At 43.1% G+C, this 22,533-nt stretch overlaps 2 protein-coding genes and 1 non-coding gene across 5 annotated transcripts in view; 2 read left to right on the top strand and 1 right to left on the bottom strand.

The window, feature by feature from the left end:
• Positions 1-264: 264 nt before the first annotated feature.
• Positions 265-337, top strand: TRNAV-AAC. Its single transcript has one exon. It is a non-coding gene; the product is annotated as a tRNA-Val (tRNA).
• A 171-nt stretch (positions 338-508) lies between these two features.
• On the top strand, positions 509-11,650 carry MYNN (myoneurin). 2 transcript variants are annotated; one of them, XM_015637434.2, is made up of 8 exons: positions 509-595; positions 1,222-1,517; positions 2,757-3,562; positions 5,149-5,308; positions 5,890-6,068; positions 6,268-6,351; positions 6,756-6,842; positions 7,947-11,650. In XM_015637434.2, the coding sequence occupies exons 2-8, from the start codon at positions 1,252-1,254 to the stop codon at positions 8,213-8,215; spliced, it is 1,851 nt and encodes a 616-aa protein (XP_015492920.1). In that variant the 5' UTR covers positions 509-595; positions 1,222-1,251; the 3' UTR covers positions 8,216-11,650. The 2 variants fall into 2 exon arrangements, with proteins under 2 accessions (XP_015492920.1, XP_033372595.1); XM_033516704.1 differs by lacking the exon at positions 509-595 and adding an exon at positions 886-1,140.
• A 1,512-nt stretch (positions 11,651-13,162) lies between these two features.
• LRRC34 (leucine rich repeat containing 34) overlaps positions 13,163-22,533 on the bottom strand; it is a 14,204-nt gene continuing 4,833 nt past the window's right edge. Inside the window, exons 1-11 of one of the 2 annotated variants that reach the window (XM_015637440.2) lie at positions 22,352-22,526; positions 21,890-22,011; positions 21,061-21,182; positions 20,838-20,902; positions 20,004-20,087; positions 18,880-19,008; positions 17,561-17,656; positions 16,025-16,179; positions 15,780-15,935; positions 14,594-14,720; positions 13,163-14,327 (exon numbers count right to left, since the gene is read on the bottom strand). In XM_015637440.2, the coding sequence (XP_015492926.1) occupies positions 14,124-14,327; positions 14,594-14,720; positions 15,780-15,935; positions 16,025-16,179; positions 17,561-17,656; positions 18,880-19,008; positions 20,004-20,087; positions 20,838-20,902; positions 21,061-21,182; positions 21,890-22,005 (1,254 nt within the window). In that variant the 5' untranslated portion in view covers positions 22,006-22,011; positions 22,352-22,526 and the 3' untranslated portion in view covers positions 13,163-14,123. Of the gene's footprint in view, positions 14,328-14,593; positions 14,721-15,779; positions 15,936-16,024; positions 16,180-17,560; positions 17,657-18,879; positions 19,009-20,003; positions 20,088-20,837; positions 20,903-21,060; positions 21,183-21,889; positions 22,012-22,351; positions 22,527-22,533 lie in introns of those variants that run through there. The other variant, XM_015637438.2, reaches the window with a different exon arrangement.

The following is a 22,533-nucleotide window of genomic DNA, read 5'->3' as shown; positions in this document are numbered from 1 at the left end:
ATGGCACACCTGGAGAGACCCGCACTGGGGGTGACCTGCAGGCGCTGCGGGGGGACAGGAGGCAGGGGGAGGCTGCGGGTCCCGGGGGCGTTTGGTGGGGTCCGTGAGGGGCAGATGCGATGCGGGGTAGGAGGGGACAGTGGGGACAGACAGAACGGGACAGTGGGGACAGAACGGGACAGCAGGGACAGACGGGGAGGGACCGCAGGATGGGCAGGGCAGAATGATATTACCAATGTAATTGACAGAGGCGCTCCCAGCGGCGTTTCCGTAGTGTAGTGGTTATCACGTTCGCCTAACACGCGAAAGGTCCCCGGTTCGAAACCGGGCGGAAACACCGGCCAAGGTGGCTCTTTTTTTCCCTTTTTTCCTTCCTGCCGGACTGCAGCAGTGCTCTCCGCTTCTCAATGTCCTTTCCAGAATGATTTTACTAAAATCCTCAGCGCGGCCCGGCAGGAATATTTAACCCGTTTTATTCCGCAATTTCTCCAGCCGCCCCGGCGCGGAGGCCGGAACTCGCGTCCCGGAAGCGGCGGCGGCGTCACCGGGACATGGCGGCCTGAGCGCAGCGCTCAGCCCTCTCTCCCCTCCGCAGGTGCGCGGGGGCCGCGGCGCTCGGGCCGGACCGGACCGGGCCGGGCCGGGCGAGGCCGGGGGGAAGCGGGGGCGGCGGGGCCGGACCGGGCCGAGCGAAGCGGGGAGGGCGCCGCGGGCTCCGTCCCGTCCGGCGGCGGGGCCGGGCCGGGGGCGCCGCGGGGTTGCGGGTCCCGCGCCCCGTTCGCTGCCGAGGCCGCTCAAACCCGGGCGCCGCGCCGGCACTGAACGGGGAGCGCTCCGGAGCCCCGGTGCCGCTGGCCGGGAGCAGGCGCCCCGCGGGCTGAGCGCCGGCCGGTCCGAGCCTCGGGCCGCTCCCCGGAGCCCGGCTGTGACACCGGTGACAAGCGACGGGTTTAGCCGGGCTAATCCCGGGGGGGCCGGGAGCACACGGGCTCTGCCCGCGCCCCCGCGATCCGCCGCTGCAGGCGGAGCGCCCCGGCTCCAGCAGCAGCCACCATCTCGCTGTCCCTTGCTGCTGCCAAGGTCCTGAGTGAGCCCGGGCGGCTCCGGACACTGACTGCTGTGTGATCGCTGCGTTACGGGGTAAAAAAGAGTGAAATCTTGCATATAAAATTTTTTAATATTTTTTTTTAATTTTTTTAATTTCTTTTTTTGCTTTCGCAGATCAGAAAGTGTCTGCAGCTCCTTCTCAAAATGCAGTATTCCCATCACTGTGAGCACCTGCTGGAGAGGCTGAACAAGCAGCGAGAGGCCGGATTCCTCTGCGACTGCACCGTGGTCATCGGGGAATTCCAGTTCAAAGCACACAGGAATGTGCTCGCCTCCTTCAGCGAGTATTTCGGGGCCTTTTACAGAGACACATCTGACAACAACGTTGTCCTGGATCAGTCTCAAGTGAAAGCTGATGGATTCCAAAAGCTCCTGGAATTTATTTATACAGGAAACTTAAACCTTGACAGGTAACATACTATTAAATGGGATAGGGAAATAAACTTTGTGGTAAGGCAGAACTGGATTTTTTGCAATCAGGTCTGAAGAAACATATAGCAGTGGATGTGATGAATATTAACAACTTGAAGTTCACCTGTTTGTATGCTTTAAAATACCCCATGACATGTGAGTGCCAAAATAAAGGTGTGTTGTCTGATATTTCACTGATTGATAGTTTCAGTCTCCTGCTGTTTCAGTATGTTTTGGGGGAGATTAAACATCCTGCATGATTACCAGAAGAGGGAATGATAATTGTGTGTCTGAGGGTAAATTACAGTAGTCCTTCTTCTCAGAAATACACAGGAACTGTGAATGTGGTAGAGAACTTAAGCCTGAGGGATGGATGAGGATAGCCACGATTTTAAAATTCACATTTGTTAGAATTTGCATGATCTGTTACTTAAAATTTTATATTATATTGCCCAGAAGGAGTCACAGAAAAAGTTTCCCCTCATTACTGCATTGGTTTTGTGCCTGTTGTGCTGCTTCACGTACCGTGAGGATGCTTTTTTCTTTGCAGTGCCTTTTTCTCAGCAAAAGAGATTTATCTCCCATGAGGGAGGTGTGGCTATTTAGAAATACCAAATCCAGGATTTTTACTTCTTTCTCAATGTCTGGTGTCAAATGCAGGCTCAAAAACTGTTTTTTTCTACTGAAGTGTGAAATCTTATACTCAATAATTTAAGTACACAGGTTCAGGGTGTTTTTTTTAATTAGCTACAGGCATTAACAGCAGCAGAGCTGAAGTTAGTGATTGGTGCTTTGCTAATTACATATGAGCAGAACTGGTCAGAGTACTTGATGTCCATCTGGGACTGCAGCAGGAGAGTTTCTGGATTTTCTGAGCAGGTGGATCTCTGAAGGAGAAGGAAGGTGAAAGGACCATTCTTGCCCAGAGAGAGCTGTTTGGCTATACGTGACACCTATATGACATATAAAACCAGCACAGCCATATAATTAAAAAAAAATCCCCAGTTTAAGGGTCTGCAGACCCCACTGGATAGGGACCTGCAGTTCAGGAATAATTGACATTTTATAGCTGTGTGGCACTACAGCACCAAGAAAATAAATGTTGCTGTGTGTTCTCAAAGTTACATTTTCTGACAGTGTAACTCTTGTGGGGCTCTGTGTTCATTTGTGATACAGTTGGTGCAGAACAAATGTTTGCTTTGTCCAGAATGTTTCACCCAAGTCTTGTTTCCTTGCAGCTGGAATGTTAAAGAGATTCACCAGGCTGCCGACTATCTGAAAGTAGAAGAAGTGGTCACGAAATGCAAGATCAAGATGGAGGACTTTGCTTTTATTGCTAATCCCTCTTCCACAGAGACATCCAGTATCACTGGGAATGTTGAAGTGAACCAGCAGACCTGCCTCCTGACTCTCCGAGATTACAATAATCGGGAGGAGAAGGAAGATGCTGCTGCTGCAGAGCTGGTTCAACCACAGGCAAAGAAAGCAGCTTTAGAAAAGAGATCTCCTCAACCCAAAAAGCGAAAGAAGAATTTCAGCCCCCCCAAAAGCACAGAGAATAAATCCCTACAATATCAGAACGAGGTGGCTGAGAACACGTCCTTTGAGATGTTTTTAGATGCAAATAAGCTGGCCACCCACATAACAGAGCAGGCAGCCCAGGGTGGCGATAACTCGGAGCTGCAGCTGGCAGCGGTGGTGGCGAGCGAAACGCTGGCAGCGCAGGATATCCTGGCCCAGACCATGGCAGCCAAACAGAAACGGGGAAAGCCTCAGCAGGGCTGTGCCCTGAAGGAGCACTGCATGTCCAACATAGCCAGTGACAAGGGCACTTACCAGCTGGAGAGCTCGGGGGAGGAGCTGGACCAGAAGTTCTCCAAAGCCAAGCCAGTGTGCAACACCTGTGGGAAGGTGTTCTCCGAAGCCAGCAGCCTCCGTCGGCACATGAGGATACACAAAGGGGTGAAGCCCTACGTGTGCCAGCTCTGTGGGAAGGCCTTCACCCAGTGCAATCAGTTGAAAACACATGTAAGAACTCACACAGGTAAGCCATTGGCCATGTCTCATGGGCTGTGGGGGCTGTGGGATCACACATAGCCTGGTGCAGGACTAGAAGGATTCTGACTTCTTCTTGAAATTTTGTCTGCTGATAAGGTGAAATGTTTCAGCATTTTTCTGTACTAGATACAGTTTCAATACTAGAGATGACTATTAGTTCTGAACATCTTGATTTCTGGAAAGACTTAGGAAAGCTGGCTGTCCTTTAGCTCTGTAGAGCAGTGTAGTAGTGGAGGCCAAAAACTACTGTCAGGAGAGCATGAAAAGCTAGCTGTACTTGATACAAGAATTTCTGTTGCTTTTTTTAAAACTTCAAAACATGTTTGAGTACAACAGTGGAGAAAATATTCAGTCTTATAATTTGTCCCATGGGGTCTTCAAGAAAGGTAGGAGGTTGGCTGAATTACTGCAACATTTGGGATGTTATTTCATAGATGTGCAGCTGATATGAGTGATAGTGTCACTGTCTCACAGAGTTATGATCTCTGCATTCAGTAACATTAGCAGGAGCTTGTGTCATACCAAGCATCCAAGAGAAATCACTTAGGAGCACTCAAACATTTTAATCCAGCATGTCTGACTTAAAAAGATGATGAACAACAATTTGCTGGAGCCTGGGAAGATGCAGGTGAGAACTCCTGTGCTTGTCTTTCCTTGTGTTCTACATGTTGGAAAGCTTTGAGCAGAGGTCACAGTTTTTCCAGGAAGCTGTGAAAATGTAGGAGATATTGAGGAACAGCTGCAGAACACCTTGCTCTTCCTGTGACCTAGGGAGAGAGTTTCAAATTCTGTGAGCCAGGGTCTAACCAAAGATTCACACACGAGGTGGAGCTTGACTGCAGAATTCAGTGACAGTGCTGGTAGGAATGCTGGCTGTACTTTGTACCTCTGAGGGTATTGTCATGGGAATTTTTGCAAGAGTGTGGAGAGAATTCCATGGTGTTGGTTGCTCAGTGGCATGCTAGATGTCTAATACTTCTACTTTTGGAGTTTTTATGTACACTATTTACTCATTAAGTTTGATTGTGCACTGCCACAGAGTGGCAGAGAAAGGCATTATTGTACTTTCTAGGACTGCAGAGTTGCACAAGCCCTTACAGGAGACAGTTCGCCCCTAGGAGGACATGAACAGTCAGAGAAATACCTGCAACATTCTGCAGCAGACACTAATGAGAAATTAGGGAGCACTAAGACTGTATGTTGAAGACCTATTGCTGTTGGACAAGCAAGAAAAAACAGATGATATGTTCATTTTAAATGTTGAGAATGATGAACAGACATAACCAGCAAAGAGTCTGAAACTGAAGTGGCAGCATTCATAAAATAATGTGAAGAAGCTGGCACTATTGAAAACATTATTACTTCTCTTTTTTTACCCAAACACAATGTGTTAAAAAATAGTCCTGTTATCCTCTGTGTTCTAGCGTTCCACTTCAGTGGACTGATTACAGGATTTTCCAAGATGTTATTTGTAAGAAGTATTAGAACAGGCACCTGAGCTTTGGTCAGGTCATGGATTGCAAAGCTTTCTTATGTAAATACAGAGAGCACAAGGGTGTTGTTTTTCACCAGGGGAGAAGCCATACAAGTGTGAACTGTGTGACAAAGGCTTTGCCCAGAAGTGCCAGCTGGTGTTCCACAGCCGGATGCACCATGGAGAGGAGAAGCCTTACAAATGTGATGTCTGCAACCTGCAGTTTGCAACCTCGAGCAACCTGAAGATCCACGCCAGGTAGGCACAAGTGAGATCCTACAAATCCCTGGGTTTATTTAAACAGAAACATTTACTCCAGTGTAAGAGTTACACATGAACATGATTCCTACTCCTTTTCTCATGGGACTTCTCTCACAATGCCTAACAGAATAATTGTATGGGTGGACTTGCTCATTAAGGACGAGATTGGTGCTGGATGAATGTACAGCCTGAGTCTGGTATCCTTGTTTTAAGCACCAGAGAGAGGAGAGAGATCTGTGGTGGGAAGCGAGAGAAGTTCTCACTGCCATCTGCATGGGGTTTGAATGATATTCCTGTGTTAGGAATCATCATCTTATATTTCAGTACCCTAAAGTACAAAGCATGCTGAGTTCCCATGGTGCACATGACCTGTGCAGGGCCTGTGGTTCAGTTCAGCTGCCGTGGAAATCACGGCCGTGCCCATCCCAGAGGCCGTGAGTTTCGCTCCGCAGGAGCCGCGGGCTCACGCCGAGCTCAGTGATTCCCCGTTTGCTGTAGGCCAGAGCGGTGGCAGGAGGAGCAGAGCCTCCCTGAGCTGTCTCAGCCTGGCTGCTGCTCACGGGGCCGTGTTGTTGCAGGAAGCACAGTGGGGAGAAGCCGTACGTGTGTGACCGCTGCGGGCAGCGCTTTGCCCAGGCCAGCACGCTGACGTACCACGTGCGGCGGCACACCGGGGAGAAGCCCTACGTCTGTGACAGCTGCGGAAAAGCCTTCGCCGTGTCCAGCTCGCTCATCACCCACTCCCGCAAACACACAGGTACGGGCTCTGCAGAGGGGCAGGCACCCAGAAATCCACCTTGGGAATTGGCATCCGGCTCCTTTCTCATGTTGTTTTTCCTTTGATTCCAGTTTCGGGAGCGCTTTCTCCCATTGGACAATATCTCTGTTCTGTTTTGATTTGTTAATTGTATTCTGGTTTATGTGTTGAAATAACAATGTGCTTGTGTTTCCTTTAGGAGAGAAGCCATATATCTGTGGCATTTGTGAAAAGAGCTTTATTTCCTCTGGAGAGCTCAATAAACATTTTCGGTCTCATACAGGTCAGTTTTCAGACAAGCTGCTTCCTGCACCATAAATTATAATCTACTTTCATCCTTTAAAATACACTGTATTGGTATGTACTTGAAAATAGAAGAGTTTCTTCATTTATGTGTCTCTGGGTTAACATAATGTAAAGAAAATATTCATTAATTTTTTTAATTGCCTTCAGAGTAGCATCTGTGCCACGGTGTAGGTGTTGATGTATGATTGAGGCTTTGCTTAAAATGTTTGTTTTAAACTTTTATTCTGGAAATAATTTTATTGTAATAGAGACACAGACAAAATAAGAGTTACAAAATTGTATTTCAAAGTAGAACATTGAAATCTGTTATCCTATGTCTCTAACTGTATTTTTTTTCAACATCAAGATTGTTCTCACTGCAAAACCAATTTTTTTCTTCAGGTGAAAGACCATTTATCTGTGAAATGTGTGGAAATTCCTACACAGATATTAAAAATCTGAAGAAGCACAAAACGAAAGTTCACACAGGTGAGTTCCTTGTGCAAAGAAAGGTTAAGAAACCAGATCAGCTCTCTTGCCTTCCATGCTGAATAAATATTTTCGTTCATCCAGGCCTAGAAATAGAAAACAAAGGGAATTTGGATAGTAGTTGTTTTTAGGGCCAAAAGCATCTGTATCCAGCCTTGTTCAACACTGGCTCCATATCCCTTGTCCTCTGTCCATCCTTGTGTATCGACCATAAATCCCTTGCCTCTGTCATATGGAAGAGGGTGTGTGTGTACATCTGGATTGGGAGGGGGAGGGTGGGAAAATGAGCAGGGACAGCGTGGAATTCAGGAAGGCCCCAGTGGGGAGGGCAGGGCAGCACTGAGTGTGGGGAGGGCCTGGCAGAGCTGGAGCAGTGATCTGAAATTGCTGCCAAGGTAGGCCAGCTCTCATAGAGAGACAGCAGGCAGCCAGGAGTGCCTCAGCACTGAAATAACAGACTGTGGAGCATGCCTTGGTAGAGAAAGGGTCAGATATCCCATGTGGGTTAATCAGAGAGCCATCCGAGAGCAGTGGCTGGCTGCATTCCAGCAGGAAGGCAGCAGGGAACCCACTAACAGGGATTCAATTAAGAATAGAAAGTAATTTTTCAAGTGACTGGATAAAATCTGCAATGTGTCTCTCTCTGGAATGGAGTTAAATGTTGTCTTTCAAAGAAGTTTACAGACAAATGATACTTTGTACACTGCTGTTTTAGTTTAAGGAGGATGCTTGGGTGTGGCTCTGAGACTTTCTGGGGTGGAAAGTCTCCAGGAAACTTTCAAGATTACATTTCTTCCAAAGAACCTTTGTTCACTGTGATGTTAAGGGTTTGTTATCTTCTGTACCATGCCAAGTAGAGATCAGGTTGCATCATCCTTCCAGTTGTCACACTACAGGCAGCAGCAGATGTGATTCCCAGTGCAGACATTGTACTTACAGCTGGCCTGGCTTTGCAGCACATGGAAGCACCAATATCCCAGCTGCCCAGGCAGCCTGTACACACCAGGTGTTGGCTCTGATAGTCATTGGAAAGGGAATTCACAGAATCTGTGCACAAGCTTTTGAACCTTTCTTTCTGTTTTTTTGCTGTTGTTGTTTCCACAGGACCTGAAACTTCCCCTGATTCCACTGCACTTGATAATTCTTTCAATGAACAAGAATCCATTCAGAGCCAGAAAAGTCCTTTATCAGAGTCCATAGATGTGAAACCCTCTGAGATGTCTTTAGCACTTCCTCTCCCCATTGGGACTGAAGATCATCAGATGCTGCTCCCTGTGACAGGGAGCCAGTCCCCTTCATCAGAAACATTACTGAGATCTGCTGTGACTGGATATTCAGAACCTCAGTTTATCTTCCTGCAGCAGTTGTACTGACAGAGCAGTGCAGAGCCATCCAGGTAGTTTGGCAGTGAACTTGGAAATGTTTGGTAAGATGAACACAATCAACCAACCAGTCATGCTCTCTGAATTGGACATGTTCTTTGTTTTCCTCTGTGTAAAGACACCTGTAAGACATTTCCATTGTGCAGTGCTGAATTGTGCTTATCTACAATCAAATTTCTATTTGTGATTAACTCTGATTTCCAGGAGATGATTCCGGCAACACCTGCCTTAAGAATTCTGTGTTACATGTGTTAATGTACTTTGGAGTTTTCTTCCCGTGTTCCTGCTGATTTCACGTGTCACAATGTCATTTGAGAACAGATATTTTAAGCCATATTTGATAGTTTAGTAGGATTAACCCAGAGGTGTAGGGAAAAATCAAACTTTGGATGTATTAGTGAGCCTGCACTCCAAGGTACTAGAATGGTCCATGATGGAGGCAGGTCAGTGCTCTGCTGAGGTGCTTGCATAGATTTGCTGCTGGCTGCCAGAAGTGCCATCTTCAGGTGGAGCCTGACCAGGGAGAAAGGTTTGGGTGTATTTTCCTGACAAGAAAAGTAAAGGAGGGTTAACTTTTGTCTGAAGTGTGGCAAGTGGGAGGGTCCTAATGGCATGGATACTCCTGGGTCTTCTTTCCAACAAATTGCATTGGATTGTTGGTTAGAAGTGAATCCAGCACTGTTGTATCTTGTCCCAGATTTATTTTTTCACATCCCTAAAACACCCTGGGCTTGGCACAAGTAGCAACAAAAGGAGAGCTGGGGCATGCACATTGTAGATGAAGCAGTGAATTAATTAGTGAGACACGAATCAGAGATTCATAATGCTTTTTTTTTTTTTTTTGCTGTAGTGCTGCTTCTTGTGCTAGATAGGAGGTACAAAAGAGGAAATAAATCCTGCCCTTCACTGTGAAAATAGTAAGTGAACACTACATGAGGAGGCATTAAAGAATAATACAACAGAGCAGATTGATATTCTTCCAGGCAAGGTTTTGCTAGAGTTTGACTGATTTGTTTTAATTAAAGTTTTTTGTATTGCTTTACCTCTCATGTCACTTGTCCACAGTAGCTGCACAAAACTGGTACCTAGCAAGGCCCAGGTAAAGACAGGCTTTATTACTAGCAACAGACATGTTTAAAAAGCAACATTTTAATGTCTTGGTAGGGTCATAAAAGACTAGATGACAATAGAAGTACTTTTCTACTCCATTTTGCCAGTTTGTGCCATTAACAATTGTAAGCATTATTTATGTAATCATCAAACAGTAATGAAACAGTCATGATACTGTACCAACAATGCATTTAAAGCTATCCTTTGTTGGTTATTTACTTGGTGCTAGCATTTATTTCCACTGATGCCTTGTGTCCAGACGCTGATAAATAGAAGAATATAGAAGATACCTCTTAACTGATTCCATTCTACGTGGAGTAATAATTAATCTGCACCTTAATTAAACAGACTTGTGAAAAATTTCTTGAAGGATTTCATTTGAAGAGTCTGAAAATGTCCCCTGACTCCTGATGTGACTATAATTATTTTTTTTCTCTTCCTACATGTTTGTATTTGTAAACTAATAGATCTTTTGCTGCTTTGTGTTGATCATTTTAGTATGGGGCATGTCTATAACCTGCTGCTTGGTCACATTTTATGCTTTAATATATGGTAGATTTGCTGATGAAATCTACCATGGCTAGCAGGATTACAGCCATGTTCAACAGGAACATCCCTAATGCAGGAATCTCTCACACTGTCCCCACTGGAGTTAATTATTGCAGGGCCTTTAATTTCTCTGCTTCTCTGTCCCACAACACTTATGAACAGCTGATGTTCATAATGCTGGCAAAAGACAAAGGATAAAGTTCTCTGGTATTATATTTTTGGCATTTCCTTTTGTCTCCCCTCTTGTCTCTCTCAGCTTCTGTTGTTGCTGTAGCCCCTGAGGGATTCCTCAGCCTTGCCATTTAAGACTGAAGAACCACAAAATTGGAATCTTGACTGTGTGTAGCTTGTACTAAGCTTTGTCTTTGCTGTCTCTCTCTGAAGATAGAGAAGAAATCTTGGGATAGACATAGGTGTAATCATGAATACTGAGAATGAAAACACCATACAACTGATAACTTGCATATTTAAACAGCTTTGGAAGACAAACTAATGATATGCTGCTGATACCTGAGGAAAAGCAACTCAGGATAAATGACCAGGAGAGAGAATAGCTCTGGAAAGAAACCTAAACAACTACATTCCTACACAGAAAATGCATTCCATAACAGTGTTTGTTTGGACTGGTTTTATATTTCTAAAATTATAGCTTATTACTGTATTCTTAGATTTCAGACTTTTTTAAAAAATACAGTGCTTAGATTTATACAGGATTTGTTTAGATACTTATAACAGTAACAGTTGCTTTATTAGTCATTTAGTTTTCTTTATAGACAAGAAGATACTCATTATTTTTTACAAGACAACAATTTTAACCTTTCTTAATAGAATACACAGGCTTGTAGTTTTGTCTTGGAGCAATAATTTAGTGACCTGCACTCTTGAGTCCCCATCTGAGAATCTTGATTTTTATCCTCATCTTTCATGAAGATATCTCAGCTGCTGAGGTATGATCTTTACCAACTGTATTCATTTACTAGAATATAGATTTTAAATAAATAAATATATAAAAGTATATATATATTTGTAGGTGTGTTCAGGCTGTAGGTCTGGACTGTACCTTTTGCCAATAGATGCATGGAAATCAGATGCACATTTAAGTCCTAGGCTTAAGGATTCTGGGTTCATTTTGAAGTACAAGGCTTATAACAGTATTGGTAATTTCTGTAAGGGATTAATATGGGAGAGCATGGAAACTTTTTAGGCATGTGTCCTTGCAAAAGAAAAGAAGGAATTTCAATAATTCTATTAAGAGTAATACAAAGAATATGACATGTTTTGTCACACTGCTGTTTCAGTCAATTTTGCACTGGAGTTGGTGCAAGTTTTGCCTGAATAGCTTATCTGCATCTCTAAATCTTTGAATTGGCTGTTTGGATGTACTTGGGTAAGAATAGCTCCTTGTAACACATTGACTTCTAAATTAGTGTCTCTAAGTGGGCACAAAGCATGACAACCTTTCTGAAATCATGTGCTACAAAACAATTTTCAAGTACAGACAAGTCCTACATGAAGGATTTCAGGGCTGTGATCCCAGAGAGGCTCAATAAGCCTTGCAGAACTAAGTTCAGATAAGGACTAATAACTGATTGTTTTGGTTAAATTATTTTTAAAGTATCTGTCATGTATATACAATTTCTCCTCTGTTATTTGTATATACCTCAACTCTCAATTTTATAATCCCTTGGGAAGGGAGAGAGTTGTACATATTTAGCCTGAAGTGTTTTATGTTAGACTTTAATAAACTTGTTTTATAATTTTCCCTCACCCTGTGTCTCCTGTTTATAACTGCAAGGGGTAGTGACAAAAGCAGGAGGGAACCAGTCAGACACAACCCCTGGCACCACCCTGGCACGAGGACCGTGGGGGCCCCTGGAGCACACAGTGGGATTTGGGGGACCTCTGCTACACCCCTGCCCTGCTGGGTCAGTCACTTGCCTTCATTGGCTTCCCCTCTAAAACTGGGGGGAAAATGCTGCCTCTCAGCAAGGCACAGTGAGGTCTAAAAGCAGAAAAAATGGTTTTCAGAGCAGGATTGTTATTGCTTTAACTTCTGAATAACTCAGAAGAATGTGGCAAAAAAAAATCTAGCCTGTGTAAATTCTCTCATTCCAAAGAATACAAGATACATTTAAGAATTTCAAGGTCAGAGGAAGGAAGAAATAAAAGTCTCTGGCACAGGCCTCTTTAAGCAATACAGGGTTTAGCACAAATAATTTGTTTTAGTTTGCAGGATGCTGTTTATACAGAATTTGGTAGGAATTACTCTGCAGCCCTTTCTTACACAGGAGTATCAATGAAAATTGTAACACATGAGCTGTTTTTATGGATATTGTCAGTAATGAAGAGGGCTTTAAGAGCTCAACATGTTGCTGTTAAGCAAGGGTTCAGATAGAGTGCAAGTGCTTCAAACACATACACCAGCACTTTTAGATGCCATTTTACCTGATATATTTTGACTGTGATATTGTTGCTATCTTACCACATCACTAAAACCAAAATACTGCTGTTGGTAGAATCAGGAACCTGTTACCACCTCAGATTAATAAATGGCATTCATACAAGTAAATAATTTGAACAGTGGAATTAGACTGAACTTCATATACCTGACAAGGGAAAGAAAGATACATGGAAAAAATACCTGAGTCTTATAGGGGTGTTTCTAGCAAGAAATTCTGTCACCAGTGTGTCAGTGTCTGACACTATCAGAGTGTCATCTGTAATGATCCAGAGCAGCAACACTCAAAAGTACCAACACAGGCTTATCTAATTATTTCAAACTTTAGGAATGCTCATAGTGTGCAGATTCTTCTCAAACCACCACGTTCAGTGTATCCCCAGCTTTATTTCTCATTGCTGCATCCTTCCTGTTGAGCAAGAGCTGAAATACAAGCTCCTCTCTAGAGCTGGGTGTTCACAGGGTGATGTACGGACTTTGTGCTCAACACAGTGACCTCAGGCTGGGAGGGCCCTGTGCAGGTGTGCAGAACAAACATACCTGCCCTGGGCTTAGCTCTAAGTCCTCTCAGGATACCAGGGGCTCTTGGAGCAAGAGCCTGACTAATTTGTGTTTGGGGGTGGAGGCAATGAAAAAAAAACCCAACAAACCAGCCAAACAACAACAAACCTCCACCTGCATCAGCTCTCACAACTGCCCTGGTCATTTCAGCTGAGGAGGAGGTGTCTAAATGTCTTCCTGTTCCTGCACTACCACAGTGATAATACAGAGTCAGAGCAGCAAGCAGTTACCCTGCTGCTTCCCAGCTATTTTTACTGAAATTACTTTCTTATATTTTTCCCCTCATGCTTTGATCTTGTACGTAGAGTCACAGATTATTCTGCTACTTTATGCTAATATTTAACAGGCACATTTAGAGGGACAAAAGGTTGCATTAAGGAAAGGCTTGGAGCAAACCTCTGATGTTCCATTTGGTGACTTTTTCTGTTTAGGAGCATAAGTTAAGTCACTTCTGCAGGAATGTGCAGAATGAATGCAAAAAGGAAAGTAGCAGAGTGATTCCCAAACTTATACAAAGTCTGTCCAAACAGTTAAACAATGTTTAACTACTATTACATGCATATGTTGTCTTACTCATGTAGGAATTGCCACAGGGATATAATGATACAAATGTTTTTAGGGAGTTTTCATGAGATGAGAAGAAATGATTGCACCAGATTTGGTGGTGGTTTCTATTTGTAGTAGAAGAAACAAGTATGTGCTACAATTTAATCAAAATTCTGTGTATATCCCAGCAAACTGGGTTCACCAGCTTTAAATTCTGGCATGGCTGTGGCTTAATGCTCAAGTTCACTTACCTTGGTTTAAAAGAAGTCACTACTGGAAGATCAAAAGGATGTAATTGATAAGGAAAATGAAAGAGAACAGGGAGAACAGCTCTAACAAATGGATTTACCCAAAGCTCTCAGCTTCAGCAGGAATCTGATTGCAGGATACCTGATCTGCTGCCCAGCAGCAGTCCTGGATGTTGCTTTTGTCTGTGTGCTCTGCCTGGGTACAAACCTTACCATAGTTACAGACTTTTAATAGATGGAGCACTATTTAGCAACAAATTTTGAGGTAATTTCTTTGATATTTTCTCTCTGTTGCCATTTCAAGCAGAGGTAGATTCCTCCTAGACTCATACCCCAAAGAAACATCATGCAGCAAGTCTGATACTTATATAAACTATTTTACTAGACCCCAAGTAGGGAAAGCTCAGGTGCAGGGATGCTGCCTCACTCACAAATACTCCGAGACGGGGAGGATTGCCAGGCTGGCGTTGGCGGCGTTGGGGGCCACGGTGGCGCAGCGTGGGGCCCAGTAGCGGTGTTTGCCCAGCCCATGGGACATCTCTGCCAGGAAAACCTCGCCATCCACCTCGTAGGGAGCCACGTCTGTGCAGCCCTGCTCCAGGCGGCCCATCCCAATCAGCTCCGAGAATACCTGCAATGGAGAAAGCCAGGAATTTGACACGTGCTGCTTCCTTTGGACTGCGGTGAAGGCTCTGCAGGGGACACGTGGCACTTAGACCCTTCAGTGTGCTGATCTCCAGCGAGCCTCATTCCAGCACCACCAGATTACAACCACATAAAACCCCCAAACAAACCGGGTGTCTTGTTCACTAATTGCTGCAGTCTTCCCAACAATGGAAAGAAAGTAAGAACAAAAAAACCCCAGCCTTCTCAGGTGAGTTCAGAACAAACACTTACCACACGGGTGCTTTTATCAAATTTGTTGCCCCAGATGTAAATATGGGAAAGTTTCATGTTGGATTGTATTGCATGTGCAAGAGCTAAAAGTCCTTTGCCAGTTATATTGTTGCTTACAACAGACAACCTAGAAAACAAAGAAAATGTGTTCCAAACCATCTCTTAGTTAAAAATAAGAATTTAACTATGATTTAGTCTTATTATTACATATATAATACATACATAGAACTTTTTTATTTATAATATAATTATTTATTTGTATCAAAGCCAGTCCTACTCTAATATCCTTTTCAGGTAGCCAAAGGCAGTTGGCCTCTGGACTTACTCTATTTCTCAAAGCACTTTCCTGACTCTTGCAGCCAGGTTGTTCACTACTGAGTTCTTCAGTGTCAGTGACTTTGCTGCATGGTGGCCAGGTCTCATCTCTAGTCTGCTTTGAAGCCCAAGCCTTGGCATTTATCCAGGCTAAGCTTTGATCTTGGTGGAGTGGCAGTTATTTTTATATTAGTGAACCTGCAAGGCTTTCAGAGGCACCTCACAGTCACCACCTCCTCAGTCTGCTACTTAGAACTAATGGCTTCAGGTAACACCTTTGATCAGCTTTTACATCCTGCCGGCAGGGGTTTAATGCGGCTGCCAAAGACCCTGATGGAGAGATTACAGCTCTTCTGGGTTCACCCGGAAGCGAACTTAAACAGAGGATTTTCTTAAGTGTTGAAGATCAGAACCAACAAATATAGTGCCTTATCCCAGCGTGGAATCTGATTATCTCAAAATTCTGAACATCTACAGCTCTTGTTTTCGTTTGTGTACCACAGGGACCTGCGCTTCAAAGACGCAGAAAGAATGAACAGATCAATCGCCTCACCCCTCACCCTCTTAGAGGGACTGTGAAAGTTGTGAGAGCTCTGAGCACACCTGGGGCTCACCTCCAGCACCCCAGGGTGTCTCACAGGTCTTGGAGCATCTCACATGGCAGCAGACTAATGCTTATTAAAGAAATCCCACCCAATCTCTCATGGAATTTTTTTTCCCCAAGAAGGAAAAATTGTCTAAAACATTTGGAGTTTCCTGACCTTCCTATTTTGATCAATATGAAGACACAGGAGCTGTGATGCCATTTCAAGGACTGCAAAGTCCAGGTTTCTCACCTGCAGTCTCTGGGGAAGCCAGTGCAAATACTTACACCTGCAGACTCCTGTTCCACGTTGACAAGGCCTCACTCAGGTAAATGGCTCCATCATCTTCTATTCGGTTTGCATTAAGATCCAGGATCTCCAAGGTTTGGTTCTTTTTTAGTAGCTTTCCCAAAAATTTAACTCCATCACAGATTATGTTATTACTGAAAGAGAGGTGCACATTTTAATTTTATTTTTTTTATAATTTGCTAAGAAAATGAGTTTCTAATGTGCCACATTTAATCACTCTCACCAGCTAAGGTCAAGGTATTTCAGGCTGGAGTTTCCATACAGGGCTTCACACAGTTGCTCTACACCAAAGCTTTTCATTTCATGCTTGCCCAAGTGTAGTTCCACAAGAGAAGAATTACTCCTCAACATCCGAGCTATATGAACTGTGGACTCTTCCTAGAAACATACACTCAATTTTATTAAGCTAGACTTTAGGATAAGATACAGTTGCGCTTCAGTAAAAGGGAGATACACAACTGACTGCAAGATCTGGTCATCAGTAGTGTTCTATTTTGTGTATTGTATAAAAATAACCACAGAAGAGCTTATGATAAAGCTAAAAATGGAGAAAAGAAAAAAAAGAGACTAAAAATACTATAGAGATATTTTCAGTTTTACAGTACTGTCTACACCCCTGCAAATATCAGTGAAGCATCAACATTTAATTATGTCTAATCAGTTTCCCTCCCTGCTATTGCTCTTAAAAAACCTGAATGCTTGAGTCAGTCTTTGCTAACATTTGAGAGTATTTTGTAATTATCCTAATTATTTCATACAAGAGTGAATTGGTCTAAGTTTTACTTGATCTTGGAGATCTTTTCCAACTTTAAAAGTTCTGTTGATTATATGCAAAAGAAATAGGTCTTCTATGGGAAAAATATGTCTTGCCACTCTAAGGCAAAAGAATTTTGTTCAAAGTTGTCCTGTTTAGTTAAGAAAATAACAGAGTGAATACTGTGAGTCAAAAATAAAGGAAAAGCCCAGAAGCCTCAGAAAATTATAGAAGCTGAAGGTAGAAACAATGACAAATACAGTCTCTGACAGGTCCAGACCAGGTCCTTACTATTACCAATAGCAGTAGTTTAAATTGACTTCCAAAGCTGGGGTTGGGCAGATCAAGCCCAGCCTTAGAAAAGAAACAACTAAAATCTGTTCAAACTGTTAAATTTATCTTTGGGGATTGAGGAGGATCTGGCTTTCATGGCACTTTAATTTCGTTATCCTGCCATCAGGAAAACACTGATCCTGTCCCAGACACCTGAGAACTGCTGCCAGGCAGGTGGCTCCACCTCTCTCCAGTTCTGCCAAGACCTGAGCAGCACCAGCCATGCACTGAGTGAGACAGCAAAACCACTCAGCACAGAGAATGTGAGAATTGCTGTAGTGTCTTTCTTCTTTAGGCTCAGGTAAAGAGCATCCTTTGTGCTCCCCCTCATTTCCTGCATGGCTCCCTCAGTTTGCTGAACATTACAGGAAACTCCATGTCCTAACAGCAGAAGGAATACTTGCTTCTCCAATACCAACTCCTCTCCATTAGCCCATTATTTATCAAATGTGACAACACAGAAATTTTTTAAAAAATAACTTTCTAGTTAAACCAGGGCAGAAAAACTGCCCAAAACTTGGCACAGAAAGAGAAAAATAATATTCCCACAACCATTTTCTCCAGTTTGTAAGGAATTCCATGGAGCTGTGTAGTTCAGATGTCCATAAATACATCAGTACTGACTTGGCTTATGCCCCTCTCTCTGAGCTGACTCCACAGGCACTCACATACCTGTTGGCTGGATAGCAAAGGACGATTTAGGTTTATGGCTTTGAGTGATTTGTTTTGAGTCAGGGCTATGGCTGTTGCTGTCAGACACTGCAGGCCCTGGAAATGAAAATAAATAAACTCTTTAGAGAAACCTGTTCAGTGTATAGATCAAGCTACCAAATTACCATTACTATTATTTCTGCCTTCATCTACTCTAGAGGGTTAGGACTACAACAGGCAACTGCTTACAGACACATAACAGATTTTCTGATAATACCAATGCAAACTGCCTATGGAATATCAGACTGAAATTAGACTAAGTAGTACAAATGACTTGGCAACTCAGAAAATAAAAAGCAAGAATAATGGATCTAAAAAATACTTGTCCATTCAATTGATCATGCATTTTAAATTCCCTGATTTATGAGGCAAAATCAGCTTATGTGTGTTCCCCTAACATTTATCCACCAGGTAAATTCATATTTAGTATGAATTGGGCAAACTTAAATTTATTTATTTATTTAAGTATCTTTCTAATTTTCCCTCTATTTCATATTTATGCTACTTTTCAATTAGGCTGGTCTACACATCTCATTTTAAACCAACTCTATCAACTCCCTACCAAGTACACACATACCAAACTTTTGAATAAATCCTACACTGCCTACACTTTCCTTGTTCATGTATTCATAACACCTTCACACTTTCTGAGGGGTATTCCCCCTTCTGGCTCAGAAGCAAATTCTGAATTTCCAGGAGAAAAATGTAGGCTTTTAAAAGCAATCCACAGCTCCCTGAGTCTCCTGGAGCATTGTGTTAGAAGTCTCAGTGCCCAGCTCTAGGAGGAACTTCATTGTCCAAGAGTAAATTGGGTGCTTTTCTACTCAATTCAGCTCTGCTGTGCTTATGTCCTTTATGGGTCAAGCTCTGAGAGGAGCAGCAAAGCTATGGGATGAATGACTTTCAGGGGTTACAGCACTGCACACTTTAGAAGGAAAAGATTCTCCAGGGAATGAGAAGTCCATTCTTCAACAGGAATTATAAAGGACTTAGCTCAACAGAAAGGAACAGCTGGAAAAAAAACCTCAGAAAATGTGCAAGCCAAGCATCTGAATTCCTAGAGAAACACAGTAGCTCTAAAATACCCCCAGTTCTGACTTCACAGGTGCTTTATGCAATGTGTCTTTCCTTATTTATAATATCATATATTGTGTCACCTCTAGCTGTCACAAAATCAATGACAACAGATGGCATTTCTCCCTAATTAAGCACTGCAGGACCCTTGTAATACCCTTGAAAGACTTACTTGTTATTGCTGATAGTTTTACTGGGTTACTCACCACATCACAGTCTCCAAGATCCAACTTCTCTAAGGTCGAGTTAATTTTTAGCATTGAAGCAAAGAACATCCCACCTTGGTTTCCTATTTTGTTTCCAGTCATTCTCAGATGCACAAGACTTTGATTGCTCTAGACATAATTAAAAAAATAAATATCCCTTTAAGATGGCCTGGAAAACAACACTCTCCTGTTTGGTTTTTTTTGTGTGAATTCTGCTGGCTGTCACACAGAGACAACACAACGTTCCAGAAGAATTGTGTCTAAGTGATAACACTGGCTCAGCTCTTGGCTCAGGCTTTCCTCAGTGACACCAAACATAAGAGTCTGCAAGCAAAACTCCTGTATTTGAAAACTTTTGTTTCTCCCAAGTTCATCACACTCATGAAAATAATCCAGGCAAATATTTCTGCCTAAATTTGCATCTGAGATGCAAACTGAATTAACACTGATTTAAATCTGGTAAGCCTTGTGTGAGCCCAGCATTGTACATCTACTGCACAGCCTTAGTGTTTTGGAGGCCTGTCAAATTTAGTTGAAATCAATTCAGGGTTCAAAGATTGTGAAGGAGGAAGAAAGAGCTCATGTGAGTCTCCTTTCACAAACACAACAAATCTTACACACAAGCCTCATTTCCTTGGGAAACCACATTTAAAATAACAAACTTGGGTTTGTGGTGCTGCTGTAAGGCAAAGTTTTGAAAACATGTTTCAGACATCTTGAATCAAGAAAAATATTGATGTCAAAGACCAGACAAATTTAATTTAATTTTTTGGGAAAAAAAAAAAAAGGAAAAAATGATGGCATTATATATCCTGAGCACAGCATTATTCACACGGAAAAACCCAGCTGCAATAGTTGTGCTTTTTATAGACAATTACGTCTTTTTATAGATAATTAAGTGTTAATGGCAGCACAGTGCAACTTTCTCTTGTGTGAAATCTGATTTCTGAAGTGTGCCTTGGGAAACCAGGCAATCTCTGTGACACAGCAACATGCTGAATGGAGCAAAGACAGAGGCCCCTTTCAGCCAGCTCTGATGTTGGCAGCACAACCAGTACTGGTCATCAAAAGCAAAAAATATCAAAGGAGATGCCATTGCCTAAATCTCCCAGGCAAATACTCACATAGAGTGCTCCTGCTATCAGCTCTGCCCCACTTGTGCCAATGTCATTGAACATCAGGTTCAGGTACCGCAGAGTGGAGTTTTCCTTGGGAACAAACAGAGCAGGAAGCAATGAGAGGTTTTTTCAATACAGCTGTATTTTCTAAAAAGGAGATATACATGAGAAACTCTGCCCTTTACAGCATTTCAGGTAGTTCATGAGTTGGAGAAGTAGTTAAAGAATGCCAAATTATGTCAGGTGATGAGGGCAAGACGTAAAATCTGTCACAGGGAGGGCCCTCGTGGGGTCTCAGGAACCACCCAGAAACCCTGTGCATAAGGCAGGTGGTCAAGCTCAGATGCACAATTTCAGGCATTTTGTGAACTTAACAGTGCCCCTGAAATTCTAGGAATACAGGCACAGGGTGGCAACTCACTATTTTCCACCTGTATCCCAGTGTTTGCAAAGACAAAAAAGTTGCATTAAAATTCCTTATGTTTAGGCTTATAAAAAAGCTAACAGAGATTATAAAATAGCTGAAACAAAGGCCCTTGCACACTGGACACAACCATTATCCCCTTTGTTGAATTCAACTGTGAGCCTTAAAGCCACACAGTTTATTCCATCATTATTTCCTCAGAACAACCAGCCAAATATCCTAAGGTCTTCTACCAGAAATTAAAAATCTCCACAGAAAATACAATTCGAGGTTCTAATAGGATGGATTGGGATATGATAGTCAAAGTTACCGGAATTTTGCCAAACCAGCTCATTTTTGTCCCCAGAACACCATATATAAATATTAATATAGACAAATAAATTGCAAGTTGCTGAAAGATAAACATCCCTTGGCACCTGGAGGAATGTTGCCATGGTCTTTGCTCCAGCATCAGTCAATAAATTATAGGCAAGATCCAAGCCTGAAAAAGATGAAGAATAAGGAATGTGACAGATGCATATCTGCACTGAACCGATTTCTGAACAAAAAGAACCAAAGATGAATTAAGGCAGAAATCAAGACTGATCATGTTTTCTTGTATTAGCACAGCAATGTCAAACACACATGGAAAAATCTTACCTGTGACAAAGGCAGCTTGGCCTAAGACAGAGACAAGAACTCCAAGATCGCCATCTGTCACTCTCGGCACAGGCACCAGATGATTATTTCCAGCTAATTTTAATGTGATTCCTTTTGTACTTCTGCAGAAACATAAAAATGTAAGCACATGGGGAGAAGTAAAATGATAGAGAGAAATAAATTCTCCCTCCAGATAAGAGGTGTGCCCATGCCTGCCCTCACTGGAGCTCTTACACAGGATTATCTGCTGCCAGTCCTTTTGTAACACCATGACAGACGATGGGATCCAAGCACTGATGTGATCAAAACCTAACACAAACCATTTCATTTCCTTAGTTTTTTCCCCCCAAAAGACAATTAACTTTGATCCCAGCATTGTCCATGAGAAGAAGCAGTACCCAGACCCTTAATGAGAGAGAATTTGGGTGGTTAATAGCTTGTCAGGATCCAGAGGCAGCTCAGGGAAGCATGATCAGCTGGAAGGTAACTGGATGCAGCTGAGGCTTTTTGAACAGGAATGAGACACAGAGTTAGGAAGACTAAACCCAGGGTTTGGCTTCTTTAGGGGACAGAAAGGCACCATCCTGTACATTTTTCACTTTTTTTGATTTCACTGCTTGTAAAGCTGCCCAGAAAGGATATATAGCTACAAACTTCTGCCAAGATGATGTCAAGATGAGTCAAACCAGAACTTCAGCAGCAAATGTTAAACTTGATTTGTGTTTAAGCCTGAAACTGCATGAACTTTCTCATTTTTCAATTCCTCATCTTGCTACCCCATTTAAGGCTTTCAGAAGCATCTGAAACACCCCGTTTGTTATTTCCTTACATTTCATCATTTTTATCAGCTTCTTGAAGCACACGAGCAATGAAGGGGTTTTCAGGCTGGCTCAAATTTTGACAGGTCTGCACATAATGCAGGTGAAGATCTGGAAGAACCGACATGGCCTGCTGGAAAACAAAACCAAGTGTTACTGCATCGTTTTGGCAGCCTAGCAACCAGGAGGGATCTGAATAACAATATAAATGGGCTCGGTCTGGAAAGGATTACAACTCGTGGTTTGGAGTAACAGATACAGGAAAAGCATGAAGGAAACGGTGGGTGTGTTTTTGATGTGCCATAGTTGGTTAGAGCACCGTGCTAATAACACCGAAGCAGGCCATTCACTTCAGAGTTGAACTTGATTATTCTTGTGGGTCTCTTCCAGCTCAGCATATTCTGTAATAAACTCAGAGATAAGATATATGAGCTAACAGAGAAGCGATCTCTTCTGAGCCCCGCAAGCCTTACCTGAGCAGTGACCACCTCTCCCCTGTCCTCAGCCAGCGGTGACCGGCCCGGGGTGAGTTCGGTAACCGGGCTGCTCCGAGCTGAGCTCGGTAACGGAGCCCGCTCCCGAGCAGGGTGTCCCGGAGCCCATCCCAGAGCAGGGTGTCCCGGAGCCCATCCCAGAGCAGGGTGTCCCGGAGCCC

Source organism: Parus major, chromosome 9 (genome assembly GCF_001522545.3).
Source record: "Parus major isolate Abel chromosome 9, Parus_major1.1, whole genome shotgun sequence".
Classification (NCBI taxonomy): domain Eukaryota; kingdom Metazoa; phylum Chordata; class Aves; order Passeriformes; family Paridae; genus Parus; species Parus major.
This window is presented reverse-complemented; position numbering and strand designations above follow the sequence as displayed.